This window comes from Malus sylvestris, chromosome 11 (assembly GCF_916048215.2).
Source record: "Malus sylvestris chromosome 11, drMalSylv7.2, whole genome shotgun sequence".
NCBI classification, from domain to species: Eukaryota; Viridiplantae; Streptophyta; class Magnoliopsida; order Rosales; family Rosaceae; genus Malus; species Malus sylvestris.
In genome coordinates this window covers 13,479,923-13,495,379 of record NC_062270.1, presented here as the reverse complement: position 1 = coordinate 13,495,379, position 15,457 = coordinate 13,479,923, and the positions used below count along the sequence as shown (strand labels likewise).

The 15,457-nt window shown below is 33.9% G+C and overlaps 1 protein-coding gene across 4 annotated transcripts in view; it reads right to left on the bottom strand.

Annotated features, from left to right (window-relative positions):
- Nucleotides 1–8,808: 8,808 nt before the first annotated feature.
- Nucleotides 8,809–15,457, bottom strand: part of LOC126590051 (superoxide dismutase [Cu-Zn], chloroplastic) — a 55,231-nt gene continuing 48,582 nt past the window's right edge. Inside the window, exons 6-8 of one of the 4 annotated variants that reach the window (XM_050255530.1) lie at nucleotides 12,767–12,842; nucleotides 12,412–12,465; nucleotides 8,809–9,046 (exon numbers count right to left, since the gene is read on the bottom strand). In XM_050255530.1, the coding sequence (XP_050111487.1) occupies nucleotides 9,021–9,046; nucleotides 12,412–12,465; nucleotides 12,767–12,842 (156 nt within the window). In that variant the 3' untranslated portion in view covers nucleotides 8,809–9,020. Of the gene's footprint in view, nucleotides 9,047–10,410; nucleotides 10,649–12,411; nucleotides 12,466–12,766; nucleotides 12,843–15,457 lie in introns of those variants that run through there. The other 3 variants (XM_050255529.1, XM_050255528.1, XM_050255526.1) reach the window with 3 other exon arrangements.

The following is a 15,457-nucleotide window of genomic DNA, read 5'->3' as shown; positions in this document are numbered from 1 at the left end:
TTTTAGGTTTTGTTTTCTTGGTTGTCAGTGAACTAACTGTCTTTGCAATTTGAATATATAATCCAAACAATGTGTCCCTCATAAAGTCTTCATGATATTTTGGTGGGTAGTGTACACCATGCCTGGACATTGACAGGCTAAGCAAACCATATGCACTAGTAGTGTTAAATTTATTTTACTCAATTTTTAATGTTGAGTGAGATAGGTGCATTTACTTACTACATAACTTACCAAAAAAGATATAAACCCACTTTTCTAAATGTCTTTCACATGAATTTCACTTTTATAGAGATGTAGATGTATTGAAACTAGCAGAAACGATGAAAAAATTTGTTTATGATAATTTGATATGTATTATTGATACATTTTCTAACAACTTAAACTTTTGGAATATAATGAGCGTTTAATATAGTATCAAAGTTTTGCTTGCAAATAACTCCAACCTTCCTGATCTCTCCCACATTTTTGATTATTTTCTTACAAATGGGGGTTTTATCTATATATGTATTAATACAAAAACTCGCTACCTTTTCTTTTACTTGACAAATCTTAATTATAGTCCAAATTAATTACTTAAATCTAGCTAATTTGGCCAACACTGCTAGAACAATCCAGCCCCCACTAGTTATGACGTAACTATATTTTAAAGATCAAGAATAGTAGGGCAACGATTCTTGGCACGGAAAGATTTATGTGGCCAGTTGGCTGAGGTAAGTAATGCAAGGGGGGCAAATGCATGCAGCCTTTAATTTGGTGCTGTTGCCATTGGATGGTGGAGGAAAGCAAAGCATGCATTCCAGTAGGAGGATGGCATAATTCAATCCAAGCCGCAGAGGCGATGTTAGTGGAGGTCCTGCTTGGAGAAGATAATATATATATAATGGATATAGAATTTACTCAGATTCAGACTCTGTATGGTTTCTGTTTTGAACTTTAACCTATTTTTGCAGGTTCCACACTAAACAAAAGTTACGTGGGCATGAGAAAAAGATAAAACCAACAAAAACGGATGACCTTTATTTTGCATCCTTCTGATCCGAGTTCATGTATTTAATTATCTGTTTGGTGTTTGGCGTAAGATGCGTATTTGAGATGATGAAAGAGACGACTTATGTAGGTAGTAATGCAGTAGCTAGTTTAGAAGTCAAAATTTGATTAAAACTTGATTTTAAGTCCTCTTAGCTTAATTAAGGTTTAAAAGTTCTTATAAGATAGTTTCAAGATACGATTAGTTAGGACTGAAAAAAAAAGTATAAAGATGAGAAGAAGGTGAAATGAATAAGTTTGTTTTTTTTATATACAAAAATAAAAATGAATAAAACTATAGGTAGCTTGTTAATTAAGTAATTACTCAAAGTGTTCGGATGCAAATTAAGTCGTAAACTAAACAAGTTTTTTTAGGAGTTGGTTTGCAATGCTAGGAAAATTTAAGAGTATCAGATACGACTCGTGGTAAAACAAAAATATTAGGTAGGAATTATTGTATCATTTTTACCTACCAAAAAGGAAAAAAAACATATATCATCTTCACAATACATTAATTATTTTTTTGAGAAAATGAAAAAACAGAAGAAAATATTCAATGGAGATACGTATTGCATGCAACTACTAACAAATTATTTTGATTACATTCCAACGTCACGAAAGATGACCCAGTGCAGCAATACAGTCTTTAACTACATACCAGCCAAAACCCTAATCAGAGCTTTAACGGTGCCAAAAGCAATCTGCCGAATCAGATCTCTCTCTCTCTCTCTCTCTCTCTCTCTAAACTCCCTTTCTGGTTGAGTAATTAGTGGGACTAGTAATAGTGATGACTTAGTTTAGTACTACTCTACTTAAAGTCTTGGTGTTTGATGGAAGTTATAACTAATGCAACATAGCAAAGAAGATTATAATCATAATTAATCATAAGATAAGGAGAATAAAATGAGTTGATCAGGTTTGATTAAAAAAAAAAAAAGAGTTGATCAGGTTTCTCTCTAACCACAACCACAAGGAATTTGTTTGTGCCAAACTTATATCTTATATTAATTAGGCTCTTACATACATATACTTTTATATAGTTCTATTCTATTATCAGTAAATAGTCTTATTTGAAGGACACTTTATGGGATTCATTATTTATGTTTTATAAAGATCTGAACTATTTTATATTTAACTTATCATCATTAAAAAATGTTAGATAAATATGAAACAATTTAGACATCCAATTGCAGTGAAGAAAATTGTTGAATATAATGCTTCCAAGAAACCCTAAAATGACTAATATTTAATCCTCATATAGTTTCCGATTTGAGAAATCTGTTGTGGAAAATATATCAAATGAAAGACTTAAAGATAGACAGTTTAGATTGTTAAAATACAACTAAAATTATCTACAAGATTGTTCCTCAAATAAGCTTCCATATTTGAGAAATTCAACTAAAGCTCACTAATACTTTATGTTTTATTATCCTTTGAGTACTACACTCTTAAAATACAAATTGTATCTTTGTACCAGCCTCATTTCATTGTTTTGACCACTTTGCCCAACCATAAAACAAGTAAATCCTAATCACAGTCCAACACGTTAATGGGGGGAAAGTAGTCTGAAAAATGAGTTTGATCTTTGTGTGGATTAGGCTTATGTGTTTACATTTTAAAGTGATTTCCAATTAATATATTTAAAAAGGTAAAAAGATTGAAATCCCCATCTTGTGCACGTCACGTGCCATTTCCGTCAATCTAAATTGACGGAATAGTAGACGTGTCGTTAAGTAAACTACAGTCACAAACTAGAACAATTTGGGTCTTTTACGACTTGAAATATACGGCGTACAGTACTGGCATGATACTTGCACATAATCTAGCATTCACAGCATCACTTTTGTGCAAGTCGTTAAATAAAAATATTTACGGCGTAACTGTTGTGTGTCGTATTTGACAATTTACACGACACACTTTCCTTCTCTTTTAAGGCATTACGTTATGTCGTAAAGTGATTTTTTTTATATATTTGGGTCCCTACCTTTTATGGCATGAATGATACGTCGTAAATAATAGTTTCTAGCTTCATGCCTAAACTTTCCCACTCTACACCTAACAAAAAATGCGCGGGAAATTATAGCGCCAGAATGAAATATCAAACAAGTGAAATTCTAGACCATTCCACTTCACTTTCCCCTTTCTTTCTCTCTGCCTTTTAGATTGCTCGTTTCTTTCACACCACTGTGACCCAATAGGATACCCATATTTATTTACCCAAACATCGAAAGTTTAGAACCCAAGAGATCCATTCCACCAAAACTCAAATCGACACCTAAATCTTCCTCTCCCAAAACACACGAGACTGCCGTTTTTCTCCCAGTGTTCAAAGGTTGAAGTTTTTTTATTTCAATTTTTTTATTTTATTTTTATATAAATTTGGTTTTGAATTTACAGGTACTTTTCTCTAGCAACCCTTCCACCTGCATATTCACACTCCACAGACTCCAATTTGGGTTTTATTTTTCTAAATCTATATGTATTTGTGCATGTCTTTATTATTCTGTGATTGAGGATTCTTTAACTTGATTTATTATTACATATGGAGGATTTCTTTATTCAGTTTTCTATTTGCTTTTTATTTTTCAATATTTTTCTTTTTGCTGTGAATTTGTAGGATGAAATTATTTTTCTGGGATGCTTCTATTTTTCTTGCTGTTTAAAGGTAAAATCTTTCTGGCTTGTTGCTTATACAAGTTAATAAAAAAAAAAAAAAAAAGGTTTAGTAATTTTAGGCTTCGTAGATGCTTTGAAATTGAACCATACATAATTGTTTAAGCTACCACTTTATACTCTGCAGTCAATTCCAAGAGCTATCATTTATGTTTTATGGAGAAGCAATTTTATTGTGTGAGGTTTTCTTTGAATCCAGAGTAGTGAGTGCCCTGTACTTGAGTGGCTTTAAAAATAAAAAACATAAGTTACTGGTTATGGGATATTAGGATATTAATGCTCTCAATTGTAATGTTTATCTTTTAGTTGCTCTGCATTGTAATCCTACATGTCCTGGAGGCTTATCTCCTCATGTTGCTTATGTATACCAATACTTGTATCACTCATATGAAAATCAATGAATCGATTGGTTTTACTAATGATGGAACTTGTGCTTATTGGTTATATTTGGTTTTTTGGGATCACTATCTAATCCATAGTTTGTAATACAATTCAATATTTTTTGTCTTTTTTGTGTTTTTGGGCTTCTACATTTGGATCTTTCTGAATGTTTGGTTAAATCATTTTTTTAATATTAATTTTCAATTACAGGTTGGTACTTGGTTGCTTGACTTCTAACCCTTTTTGTAGATTTTCTGGTTTAAAGTTTCAATGTATATTTCATGTATGTTTGTACAAGAGTGAGTCCGGGTATTTATGAGAAGAGAGAGGGAAAAGAGATGGGAAGGATGGCTACAACAAGTAGCTGACAAGAAAGAAAAAGGCGTGTTGCATACCTAAGACATTATCCCAATTAGTCTCCTCCCTTAAATCAAGGGAAAAGTGATTTACATACCCTTACTTTAAAGATTACAATGAGCCTTACCCTAGAGATTTACCCTAGGGGTCACCTTGGTAGTAGACTCCATATGCAACATTAGTCATATGCAGCATCATTGGATGTAGCATCACTGATGTAGCATCAATCATATGCAGAATCACAACACTTTTATTAGCTCATATGAGGAATTGAGTATTTTGGGTTTCACTATTTTTTTAGGAATGGTCTCTTCGTGTATGGTCAGGTCCACTAATATGGAAAAAATGGTCCAAAGATCCAAATAGCCTGGGCAACAAATAACATTTGTGAATCCATTTATGTCCTTTGCAGGTCAATCATGCTATTCGTTAGATCACCACCTATATTTCCAAATGCAGTGACAAATATATACAGGTTAAGTGATTTAATAACTTAAATAAGTGTTAATATCCCACTTTTAAGTGTATTGTAGGAAATGTATCAGCACTTTTTTTTTTCTTGTTATAATGTTTTTTTTTGTAAGTTATAAACTTATATGTGCATTTGAACAACATTTGGGTTACCTAATATTTTTTATTGAGTGAAACAATTTTTAATAGGTATGCTGGAATATATACATTCCTTCCCAAATCTAGAGCGGTAAGTAATGGCGCCCAATGAATTATCAAATCTGAGGCACCAAGTATTTAAAAAAATTTAGACTAATATTAATCTAGACTATTCCAATTCAGTTTCCTCTGAAAGTGTTTTAATTATGGTGTTGGGGATTTGTTAATTTTGCTCTCTCTGTATGATTTGGTTGGGATTGCAGAGTGACTTGGGTTTCTTTGTATGCATGTCCCGCACCTCCAGGTCACATGGGGTACTCAACAAGGTTCTACTTTTGCAAAGGAGGTTGAGATGTTACAGACTTACATTGATACTACAATCCAAATAATCTGTTTTGAAAATCCAAATAATCTGTGAGTATGTTGTAGTAATAGTAGTAGAATAACACTGGGGCATGGCCTAGTACTCCGTGAGTCTGTTGTAGTAGTAGTGTAGTACTTTGTTTAGTTTGTACTATTGGATAAAAATGATAATTTGATTGAGTTCCTTTGGTATGATTTATATTCACTTATTTATTCTATTTCTTTTTACTATTTTTCAGGTTGCATTCAAGTCTTTGGTGAATTTTTAAATGAAGAGGTTGCAAATGTAGCGGTAATGAGTGGAAAAGTTTATACTTAATTTTATTATTAAAGTCTTTATCAATTTCTAAGTTAGCATTTTGTTTTGACTAGCTCTTAACTTACCAACCGAATCCATCTCCTTTGACTAGCTAGAGTATCTTGGTTGGGCACTTTATCCGTTCCTAGGGCCTACTTTCCAAGGACGAAGTTGAGACAGGTTGGGAACTCTCTCTTTCTCTTTTTTTGTTTTAGTTCCCAAGAAAGTTGATTGGGTTGAAGAAAATGGAACAAAAAGAAATGAAAAAAAATTGAAATTTGTTGGTGTTTCTGCTTATGTTGAATTTGTAATATATTAAGACCCAAAAACTAGATAAATGGCTAACTTTGATGTAAATTGATAACAGCAAGCCACTAGGTAAAAAACAATGAGTCACCTTAGAGTTTTTTGGGATATCATAATTGATAACCATATCCACTGATCGAATATCCAATCTTCTACTTGCCGTATCAATTCTTGATGCATGAAATGTTAGAGACTCATTAATTTATATACTCGCAAGTATATGATTTTTATGCAGGTTATAAGGAATAGTAAAATTGTATAGGCATAATTTGTGTATATTTTAGTCATTTGATACATGTATGAGTGTAAAACAATAAAACTGTGAAGGCATACTTTGGGATTTAGGTTTGTATGACAATGATTAGGTTTTCTTTTAGTATCACTTTTCTTACTTGAGATTAAATGTGTATTTCTACATATAGCAGTGCAATAGATTTTCTTTTGCTCCATGTCCTTATGTCTATGCAGATAGAGATATCAATTAGTGTGGTTCAAGCATTAGGAGCAGTATTTCACTCTCAAAGGACTTCATTGGGAGGTGTTCAAGGAAAAATGAAGTCTTTCAAGTGACAAATTTCTTTGTTATTAGAGGCCTATTTGGTATTTCATGTGTAGTTTGATATTGACCTTAGCTATGTTCAACTTGTAATACATTTTGACAATATGATTATTTATGAAATTATTGTATTATAGTAAATGTGTAATTTTGTCGATTCTTATATATATATAAAATTAAAATAAATGTAAATTACTGTATGCAAAATCAGCAGTAATTGTTGATGCTAGTCTTCGTTTATGATGTACGATGTATGCCGTAATTGCTTTCATAGTATTACGACACTTAACAAACGTCGTATCAAATATAAATTACGGCACAGAGGTATGCCGTAATTGTTTTCGTAGTATTACGACACTTCATTAACATCGTATCTAATACTAATTAAGGTGCGCAAGGCATGCCTTAAAGAGCATTTATGATACTTCATTAACGTTGTATCTAATACCAAGAACATTTACGACGTGTTTTGTGTAAATTATTCACGGCTACTAGAGAACGTCATATTTGACAAAAATCTTTTATGATAGGGGTTTTTATTGCTTGGGGGCTCATGCCGTGAATAACCGTTTACGGCATCCTTTGTGCGTCGCAAAAAACCAGTTTTGTTGTAGTGAATTTGCCCTAAAATCATATAGACTCGAGTAAAATTTGACCTAAACTACTGAGATCAAAAGTGAAATTTAACCAATTTAAATTATTCCGTGATGCCTAAGTAAGATAGCTAGGTCGGGCAGTTCCTATTGATGAGATGTTTGTTGGATCTGGTACAGGTGTAGTAGTTTGTTGGCTACACTTACCAGAATGATGTCATGAATCAGACCAGTCACCACTCACCAGCTACGTGATGTTTAAAAATACTGGCTTAATTAGCCTACTAAGCCTACTGTGTCTGTTAGTTTAGGAACCCAGGTGTAAAGCAACTCGTGATTAAAGATGACTAATCACTATCAACAACAACAGGGTTGGATAGGGTTCGTGGTGTCAAGTGTCCCCTTAATAGAGGGTTCACAATGGAACTACGAAAATTTAGCATAGCCACAACAATGCTAACATTGTTCGGCTTGTAGCTCCGGTAATTAAAAACATTAATTTACTTTCATATCACAAGCCTTGAGTTCAAATTTACCGGCGTAATTTCACATAAACACATGTTGTTGGAAATTTTGAGTAGAAAGTTCATTATCCTATATTGGCCACTACCAAAATGTTCTCTCACTTTATAAGGCTTTGTCATTTATAGATAATGATTGGAGTGATGAATCATGGAGAATGAATTTGAGCTCAACCTTGGGGGTTGGGTTTTGGGATGTACTAATTATATATATATAATTAATTATCAAAAGATGGACCATGGAGAATGAATTTGGGCTCAACCTTGGGGTTCTACAATCCCAAACCTTCTTACTGAGAGAATCACAAAAAATTTGCTAGAAGTCAGTTTAAATATTAATTCGTTGTGTTCATATTTTGTTAATTTATTTGTTCGCATTTATTATTTATTAACATATATAAATTTGTCATTGATTGTTAATACTTATCCAACACATGTAAATATTAGGTTTTTCGCGAATTTAAGTTACTTGGATTTGTTAGTTTAATGGATTTCTCTTGAGAAAATCAACGGTACAGAGTCATTTAAACTCATGTTTACTGTTAAAGAATTTAATGTGGACTCCATTATTATGAGTTGTGACGAACTGCCGATGAATCTTTGACACATTGCACCTTTGTCAAGCAGCTGAACAGATTGTTATGCCACTTGAGGTGCCAAGAAGTAAAAACTTCAGCCTCATTTGGTTGTACATTTGAACCAAAAATAGAAAAAACAAAGTGCAAAACTGAGCCTCCTGCCCTTTTACAACTCTTCCCTTGTCCAAAATAGAAAGGCCAAAACAAAATTAACCCTCCCTCCCTTTCATGTTTCATCTTTTCCTTGTGCCAAACTAGATAAAAAATAAACGCAGGTTTCTAGCAGTTAGGTTTTCATATTCCATTCGATGACTAGCTACGCCATTCACAATCCAATTCCGGTGAACTTCGGAAAGAACACTATAGAATTGTGCTCAATCTTGTCAAACGGAAGTTCATTTATACGTCCTCCTTGCACATGGACCATGAAAATCTTCCATGTACCATTCTAATTTTATCGAATGCACATAGCAACTTCAGTCAACAACGCATACTTAACTCAAGAATTGTGCTCAATCTTATGGATGAAAGAGCATTATAAATCCAATTTAGCTGCTTTCAAAAGTCAATTGCATGTTCTTCATTCATATTGTAACCATAGCAACTCAAGTTTATTGAGATCAAAATACTCCACAAATGGTATGATGAATTTGTCCACAATGTTACATTACACCCTCAATAGATTAAGCTCTATATGAGAAACTCTAGAACCACAGCAGCCAATTCTTCAGAGCAAACTGATTGGCAAGGACGTTCCGATTACACCGGTGTCAAACCAACCACGCCTGCACGCACAAGATCATAACGAAAAGTGAAATTGAGAATTTAATGAAACCATGGAAACAAGCAAGAATATAGTGATTGTGGGATGAGACAAAAAGAAATTTTAACCCCTATTGACACTTGAGGCAGTATGCATCTGTAGAACTAAAGCAACTTATGTTTTGACGTTCTAAGCACCAAGGGTATCCAGAAAAACTCAGAAACTATATTCCCAATTATCATCTAGTTAACCATACTTCATCCTAATTAACTAGTATATGACTGAAATACGTGTCGCCCCGGATATTTTGATGAGGGAATTGGTTCCATAACCTGGAGCAAAACTAATAGTACGTTTAACTTGGTCCATAAAAGCATTGTTCCCCTGGGCAATGACATTCACAGTACAACAGATAAGCTCAGAAGTTAGGGAGCAGAGAACCATATACTGGACATATAGTACTAATTATATATATATAATTAATTATCAAAAGATGGACCATGGAGAATGAATTTGGGCTCAACCTTGGGGTTCTACAATCCCAAACCTTCTTACTGAGAGAATCACAAAAAATTTGCTAGAAGTCAGTTTAAATATTAATTCGTTGTGTTCATATTTTGTTAATTTATTTGTTCGCATTTATTATTTATTAACATATATAAATTTGTCATTGATTGTTAATACTTATCCAACACATGTAAATATTAGGTTTTTCGCGAATTTAAGTTACTTGGATTTGTTAGTTTAATGGATTTCTCTTGAGAAAATCAACGGTACAGAGTCATTTAAACTCATGTTTACTGTTAAAGAATTTAATGTGGACTCCATTATTATGAGTTGTGACGAACTGCCGATGAATCTTTGACACATTGCACCTTTGTCAAGCAGCTGAACAGATTGTTATGCCACTTGAGGTGCCAAGAAGTAAAAACTTCAGCCTCATTTGGTTGTACATTTGAACCAAAAATAGAAAAAACAAAGTGCAAAACTGAGCCTCCTGCCCTTTTACAACTCTTCCCTTGTCCAAAATAGAAAGGCCAAAACAAAATTAACCCTCCCTCCCTTTCATGTTTCATCTTTTCCTTGTGCCAAACTAGATAAAAAATAAACGCAGGTTTCTAGCAGTTAGGTTTTCATATTCCATTCGATGACTAGCTACGCCATTCACAATCCAATTCCGGTGAACTTCGGAAAGAACACTATAGAATTGTGCTCAATCTTGTCAAACGGAAGTTCATTTATACGTCCTCCTTGCACATGGACCATGAAAATCTTCCATGTACCATTCTAATTTTATCGAATGCACATAGCAACTTCAGTCAACAACGCATACTTAACTCAAGAATTGTGCTCAATCTTATGGATGAAAGAGCATTATAAATCCAATTTAGCTGCTTTCAAAAGTCAATTGCATGTTCTTCATTCATATTGTAACCATAGCAACTCAAGTTTATTGAGATCAAAATACTCCACAAATGGTATGATGAATTTGTCCACAATGTTACATTACACCCTCAATAGATTAAGCTCTATATGAGAAACTCTAGAACCACAGCAGCCAATTCTTCAGAGCAAACTGATTGGCAAGGACGTTCCGATTACACCGGTGTCAAACCAACCACGCCTGCACGCACAAGATCATAACGAAAAGTGAAATTGAGAATTTAATGAAACCATGGAAACAAGCAAGAATATAGTGATTGTGGGATGAGACAAAAAGAAATTTTAACCCCTATTGACACTTGAGGCAGTATGCATCTGTAGAACTAAAGCAACTTATGTTTTGACGTTCTAAGCACCAAGGGTATCCAGAAAAACTCAGAAACTATATTCCCAATTATCATCTAGTTAACCATACTTCATCCTAATTAACTAGTATATGACTGAAATACGTGTCGCCCCGGATATTTTGATGAGGGAATTGGTTCCATAACCTGGAGCAAAACTAATAGTACGTTTAACTTGGTCCATAAAAGCATTGTTCCCCTGGGCAATGACATTCACAGTACAACAGATAAGCTCAGAAGTTAGGGAGCAGAGAACCATATACTGGTTCCTTTCTTCCAATGTTGTGCATAGCTGTTGTATGCCTAATGTAAAGCCTCTCCATTATATGTGCAACGGCAACGTTATTACTAGAGACTATCATATAGAGCACTAACCGATGGAACAAATAATGAAGGCTAGGCTGCCGTTACTATAACCAGATTGAAATGCACAAGATAGTCAGTCTCAACCCAATCCCCCTTGCACCCTTTGTTTACTAACTATTTACTAGAACTACAATTTAATTGGAGAGAGAGGACTAGAGAGTGATTCTCCAAATGGTTCCCAAAACCTTCTTTATGAAGCTAACGATGAGAGAAATTAATCCTAGGACTTGATGAACCAATACCAAGACCATTACATAAGCAGAACGGCTTCATGAATGCACCCATTAGGATCTAGCCATTTATCAACATATAAGTATCTCAGATGACCCATACACAAACTATTTGCCCCAAACCCATGCCAGAGTGCCCAACAAAAGATGTCATACTTGAAGTCACCTATCAATTGGATTATGTCCTTCCAGTATTATAGACTGCAACGGCAATCCACACGTTGGGCCAAATAACAATTTCCACCCGTAAGTTGGGACAAAAAAGAACTGGAATTCATCACTCTAACATTTTTAATTAAATTAGTTTATTGACTATTGAGACAATTACAAAATTTCGGATATAATTCAACAGAAAAATATGACCAGTATATCTTTTTGCCTATTTATTTAGAATTATTTATATGTGATGCTAGTTCATCTTCACATTAGAGTACAACATACTCAACTCTCATCATCCATAAATACAAGTATAACAGCGATTGCTAATAATATCAAGGTTTCTCAAGACCCTTATTAAACATAGAAAATGCTTAGAGGTCTTGAAAGAGTTACTAATGCTATATTATAGTATACACACACACAGAAATACATGCATAAATTATACCCTGAATTTACCTAATAAAATTTTAATAGAAGGTATAATGTTTCCTGAGGCTCTCTGCATAACAAACTTGTTGATCACAATTTCACATTTTACAGTACCTTAACACAGGTAAGTCATGGACATTTTCTTTTTGTTTATCTCTCATCATAAAAGCATACAATAGAGGAAAATTTAATGTGCTACATCTAATGGAAAAATTACGCACAAAGGCCCATGTATAATGAAATATTACCCTATTTCCCGAGAAAAATTATTCCTCGTCACCAATTTATCAGATTCTTCCAACACAAACTAGATAAAGGAGCAACATACAGCATAGAATCTTTTTTTCAAACAGTAAAACAGAAAAGGGATTAAAAAGAAAAGAGAAATAAATGTGAAATCAAATTTTCTTGCTTACCACATGCCAATCTTCCACCTGCATTGCCAGTGCTTAGATTAAGTTCGTGTCCACCTACAAGTGCAAACCAAATGTGATTGAGGAAGTAAATAAGAAGAATGAGAAAGAACCATCAAGGGTAGTAACTTGCTTCTCTGCATTCCCCAACAAATAAAAAGGGAGGGGAAGGAAACAAATGTTTGTTGTTAAACTTTCTTGTCATTACCCACCCACATGCTTTGCTCAAAAGGATAAGAAGAGTTAGTTTCTAGTTCCAACCATGCGCAACCATTGCATATAAATTTTTCTCCACGCGTGCTTTAAATTTACTAACAAGTTTCTTCAACAAGTTGATTATAAACTACTTAGTACTTACCCTTTCCAAGGTCATCCTCAAGCTCATGAACAACAAGTGCTCTTCCAATTACAGAATTAGGACCAGTTAATGGTATCTACAAAATTTAGCCAAAACCAAAATATGAGTCATCAAATACTACTAAGGTGAATACAGTACCAAATGAACATAAAAATGTCAGACACCAAACTAAAACCTGTATGGAAATAAAGATAAACATGCCCTGAAGGTACACACATTCTTATGGGAAAGCATTACCCAGCTCAATGATTACCTGGTTATCCACGATTGTTGCCTCTGCCATCCCTGCATCCCCACAATATCTCTCTTAGTACATTAACTGGGTTGTGTTGAAATATAAGTGTTTTAGCTGAATAAATTTGTATTTAGCTTCAGTTTACAGATTTAAATGTGAGCCATTGGATTATATTCTAATTGGACAACTAAGATATAATCTTAGAGTTAGTGATTTGTGTTGATGATAAGTGAATTTTATATTATATATTTAACCCTATTCTTAGTATATTTTGGTTCATATTTTGGAAGAATTTTGATACTTTGAATTGTATTTCTAATATAGGACTTTTGACTTCCTCTGGAGCAAAACATGGTCAAATTGACGAATTTTGGAGTAATTCCAATTGGAGGACGTTTGTGAGTCACTTGGCGTGATTATATCAAAATATCAGATTTTTCCATCAAGCGGTTATTTTCTGGCAATAAAATAAAGGAGCGATGCACAGTGCTGCAATAGTGAATTTTTGGGCTTGAATTGCGTTTTTGGAGCCCAAGATGACCTCGGATGGGTTCATGGCCTTATGGAGATGTGTTCAGAACGTCTTGATCTCAAAACAAGCTAGCATGGGCCGGATTTGGAGGATATCTGAGACTAAAACGTGGCTGTACAGTTACCTGGCAGATTCTCCTAGTTTAATTAGGACTTTGTTTTCTAAGATATTTTATTATTATTTAGTTTTCTAGTTAGAATAAGAGACTTATGCTTTAGGGTTTGTGCGATGGCTTAGCAAATATATTGCTTGGCCGTCTACAGTTTTTCTCTTCACTTATTATTATTCAACTTCAGAGACAAAGAACTTTGCTAGGGTTCTTGGAGATTTTATACTTTAAGGTGCTTTCATTCCTTTTATTCTTAATAATATTTTTTGTGATTGCAATTATGAATATGCGTAACTAATTCTTCTTGCTAGGGCGATGCCTTGAGCCTTAGCATGAATATATAATTTTTATTTAATTGCTTATGATTGATTGCATGCAAACTTTGAATTATTGACCATTGTTTTAAACTATCTAACTATCTTGATGACTGGCCACCATTAGGATGTTTAGACAAGTAATTGGATGCAATTCGGTCGGAATATCACTGGAGGATTGAGTATTGCTTCTTGTGATTGATAATTGTAATTTCGTCTAAGGCGAATATCACGCTCTTAGGGGTTGCATGGTTCTTTAAAAGGTTTTCATAAAACTTAATGATCTTGCATGTTCATATTTGATCTGAATATCATAGACAGATTGCATGTTAGATATACATTTTTGCTTGAATATCACGAGGAGAATATATATTAGGAAAACCTAACCTTCAAAGTGGCATGTGTAAATCATGAGTAATTGGTAGAAATTCGTAGGATTGTTAGGTGATGGTGGAAACCTAGTGCTATCATAAATTGGTATTTAAAACTCTTTTCTTTTGTCATATTAGTTTTTAATTAAAATTTGTTTTTAATATTACCCAATTTCAGAATCTCTTTTCTCAAGTTTTAATTCTAAGTAGCTGATTAGGAATTGTTTTTATATAAATTATGAAAATAGTCCTTGAGGAGAACGACCTTGCATGAGCATCTATACTACAACATCCCTGTATTCTTGCAAGTATTTTGTGTGATTTTGCCCCTATTTGCATAGATGGTAAAAATCCTATCAAGAAATTGGTGCCGCTGCCAGGGATTGTTTTAGATAATTTTTGCTTAAACTTTTTCTGATTATTTATTTATTTAATTATTTTTCATCCAAAAAAAATTTCAAATTATTTTAACGCTTTCGTTTTATTGCAGATTTTGCAAACTGCATGGTCTAGACTAGATCAGGAACTGCCCAGATTGCACAGTTTGATCCAAAACCTGAACGCACACTGCACAGACAGAGGCGAGAAAATAATTTGGTTTGGGATTGTTCACTACAAGGCACGTTTCTGCAGGAATTGTTTGCTGGTTTTGTGGACAGTAAAATTACAATGGCGTTGCAATTGCCTGCAGAAGGCAGGCCACTTAGAGAGTCGTTGGATGCCCGAGCCAATGATGTTCCTAATTGTATTGTGTATCCTAAACAAGAAGAGGGTGATTCATTTGAGATCAAGCACCATATGCTTGAAGTTCTACCTACTTTTCGTGGGCTGCCTAACGAGGATGCGAACTTACATATTGCAAAATTCATCGTGGGTTGCAAAAATATTTTGATCAGGGGTTTTTCTGCCGAGGCTATTAAGTTACGTCTTTTTCCTTTTACTTTGAAGGATAAGGGAGAAATTTGGTTATTCACTCTACCGGCTAATAGCATTACTACTTGGAAACAATTGCATACAAGATTTCTGAACAAATATTATTCAGCATCCAAGACATTGAATTACAAGTGGGAGATTATGACATTCACTCAAAAGCCAAACGAAGAATTTCATGAAGCTTGGGAGAGATATAC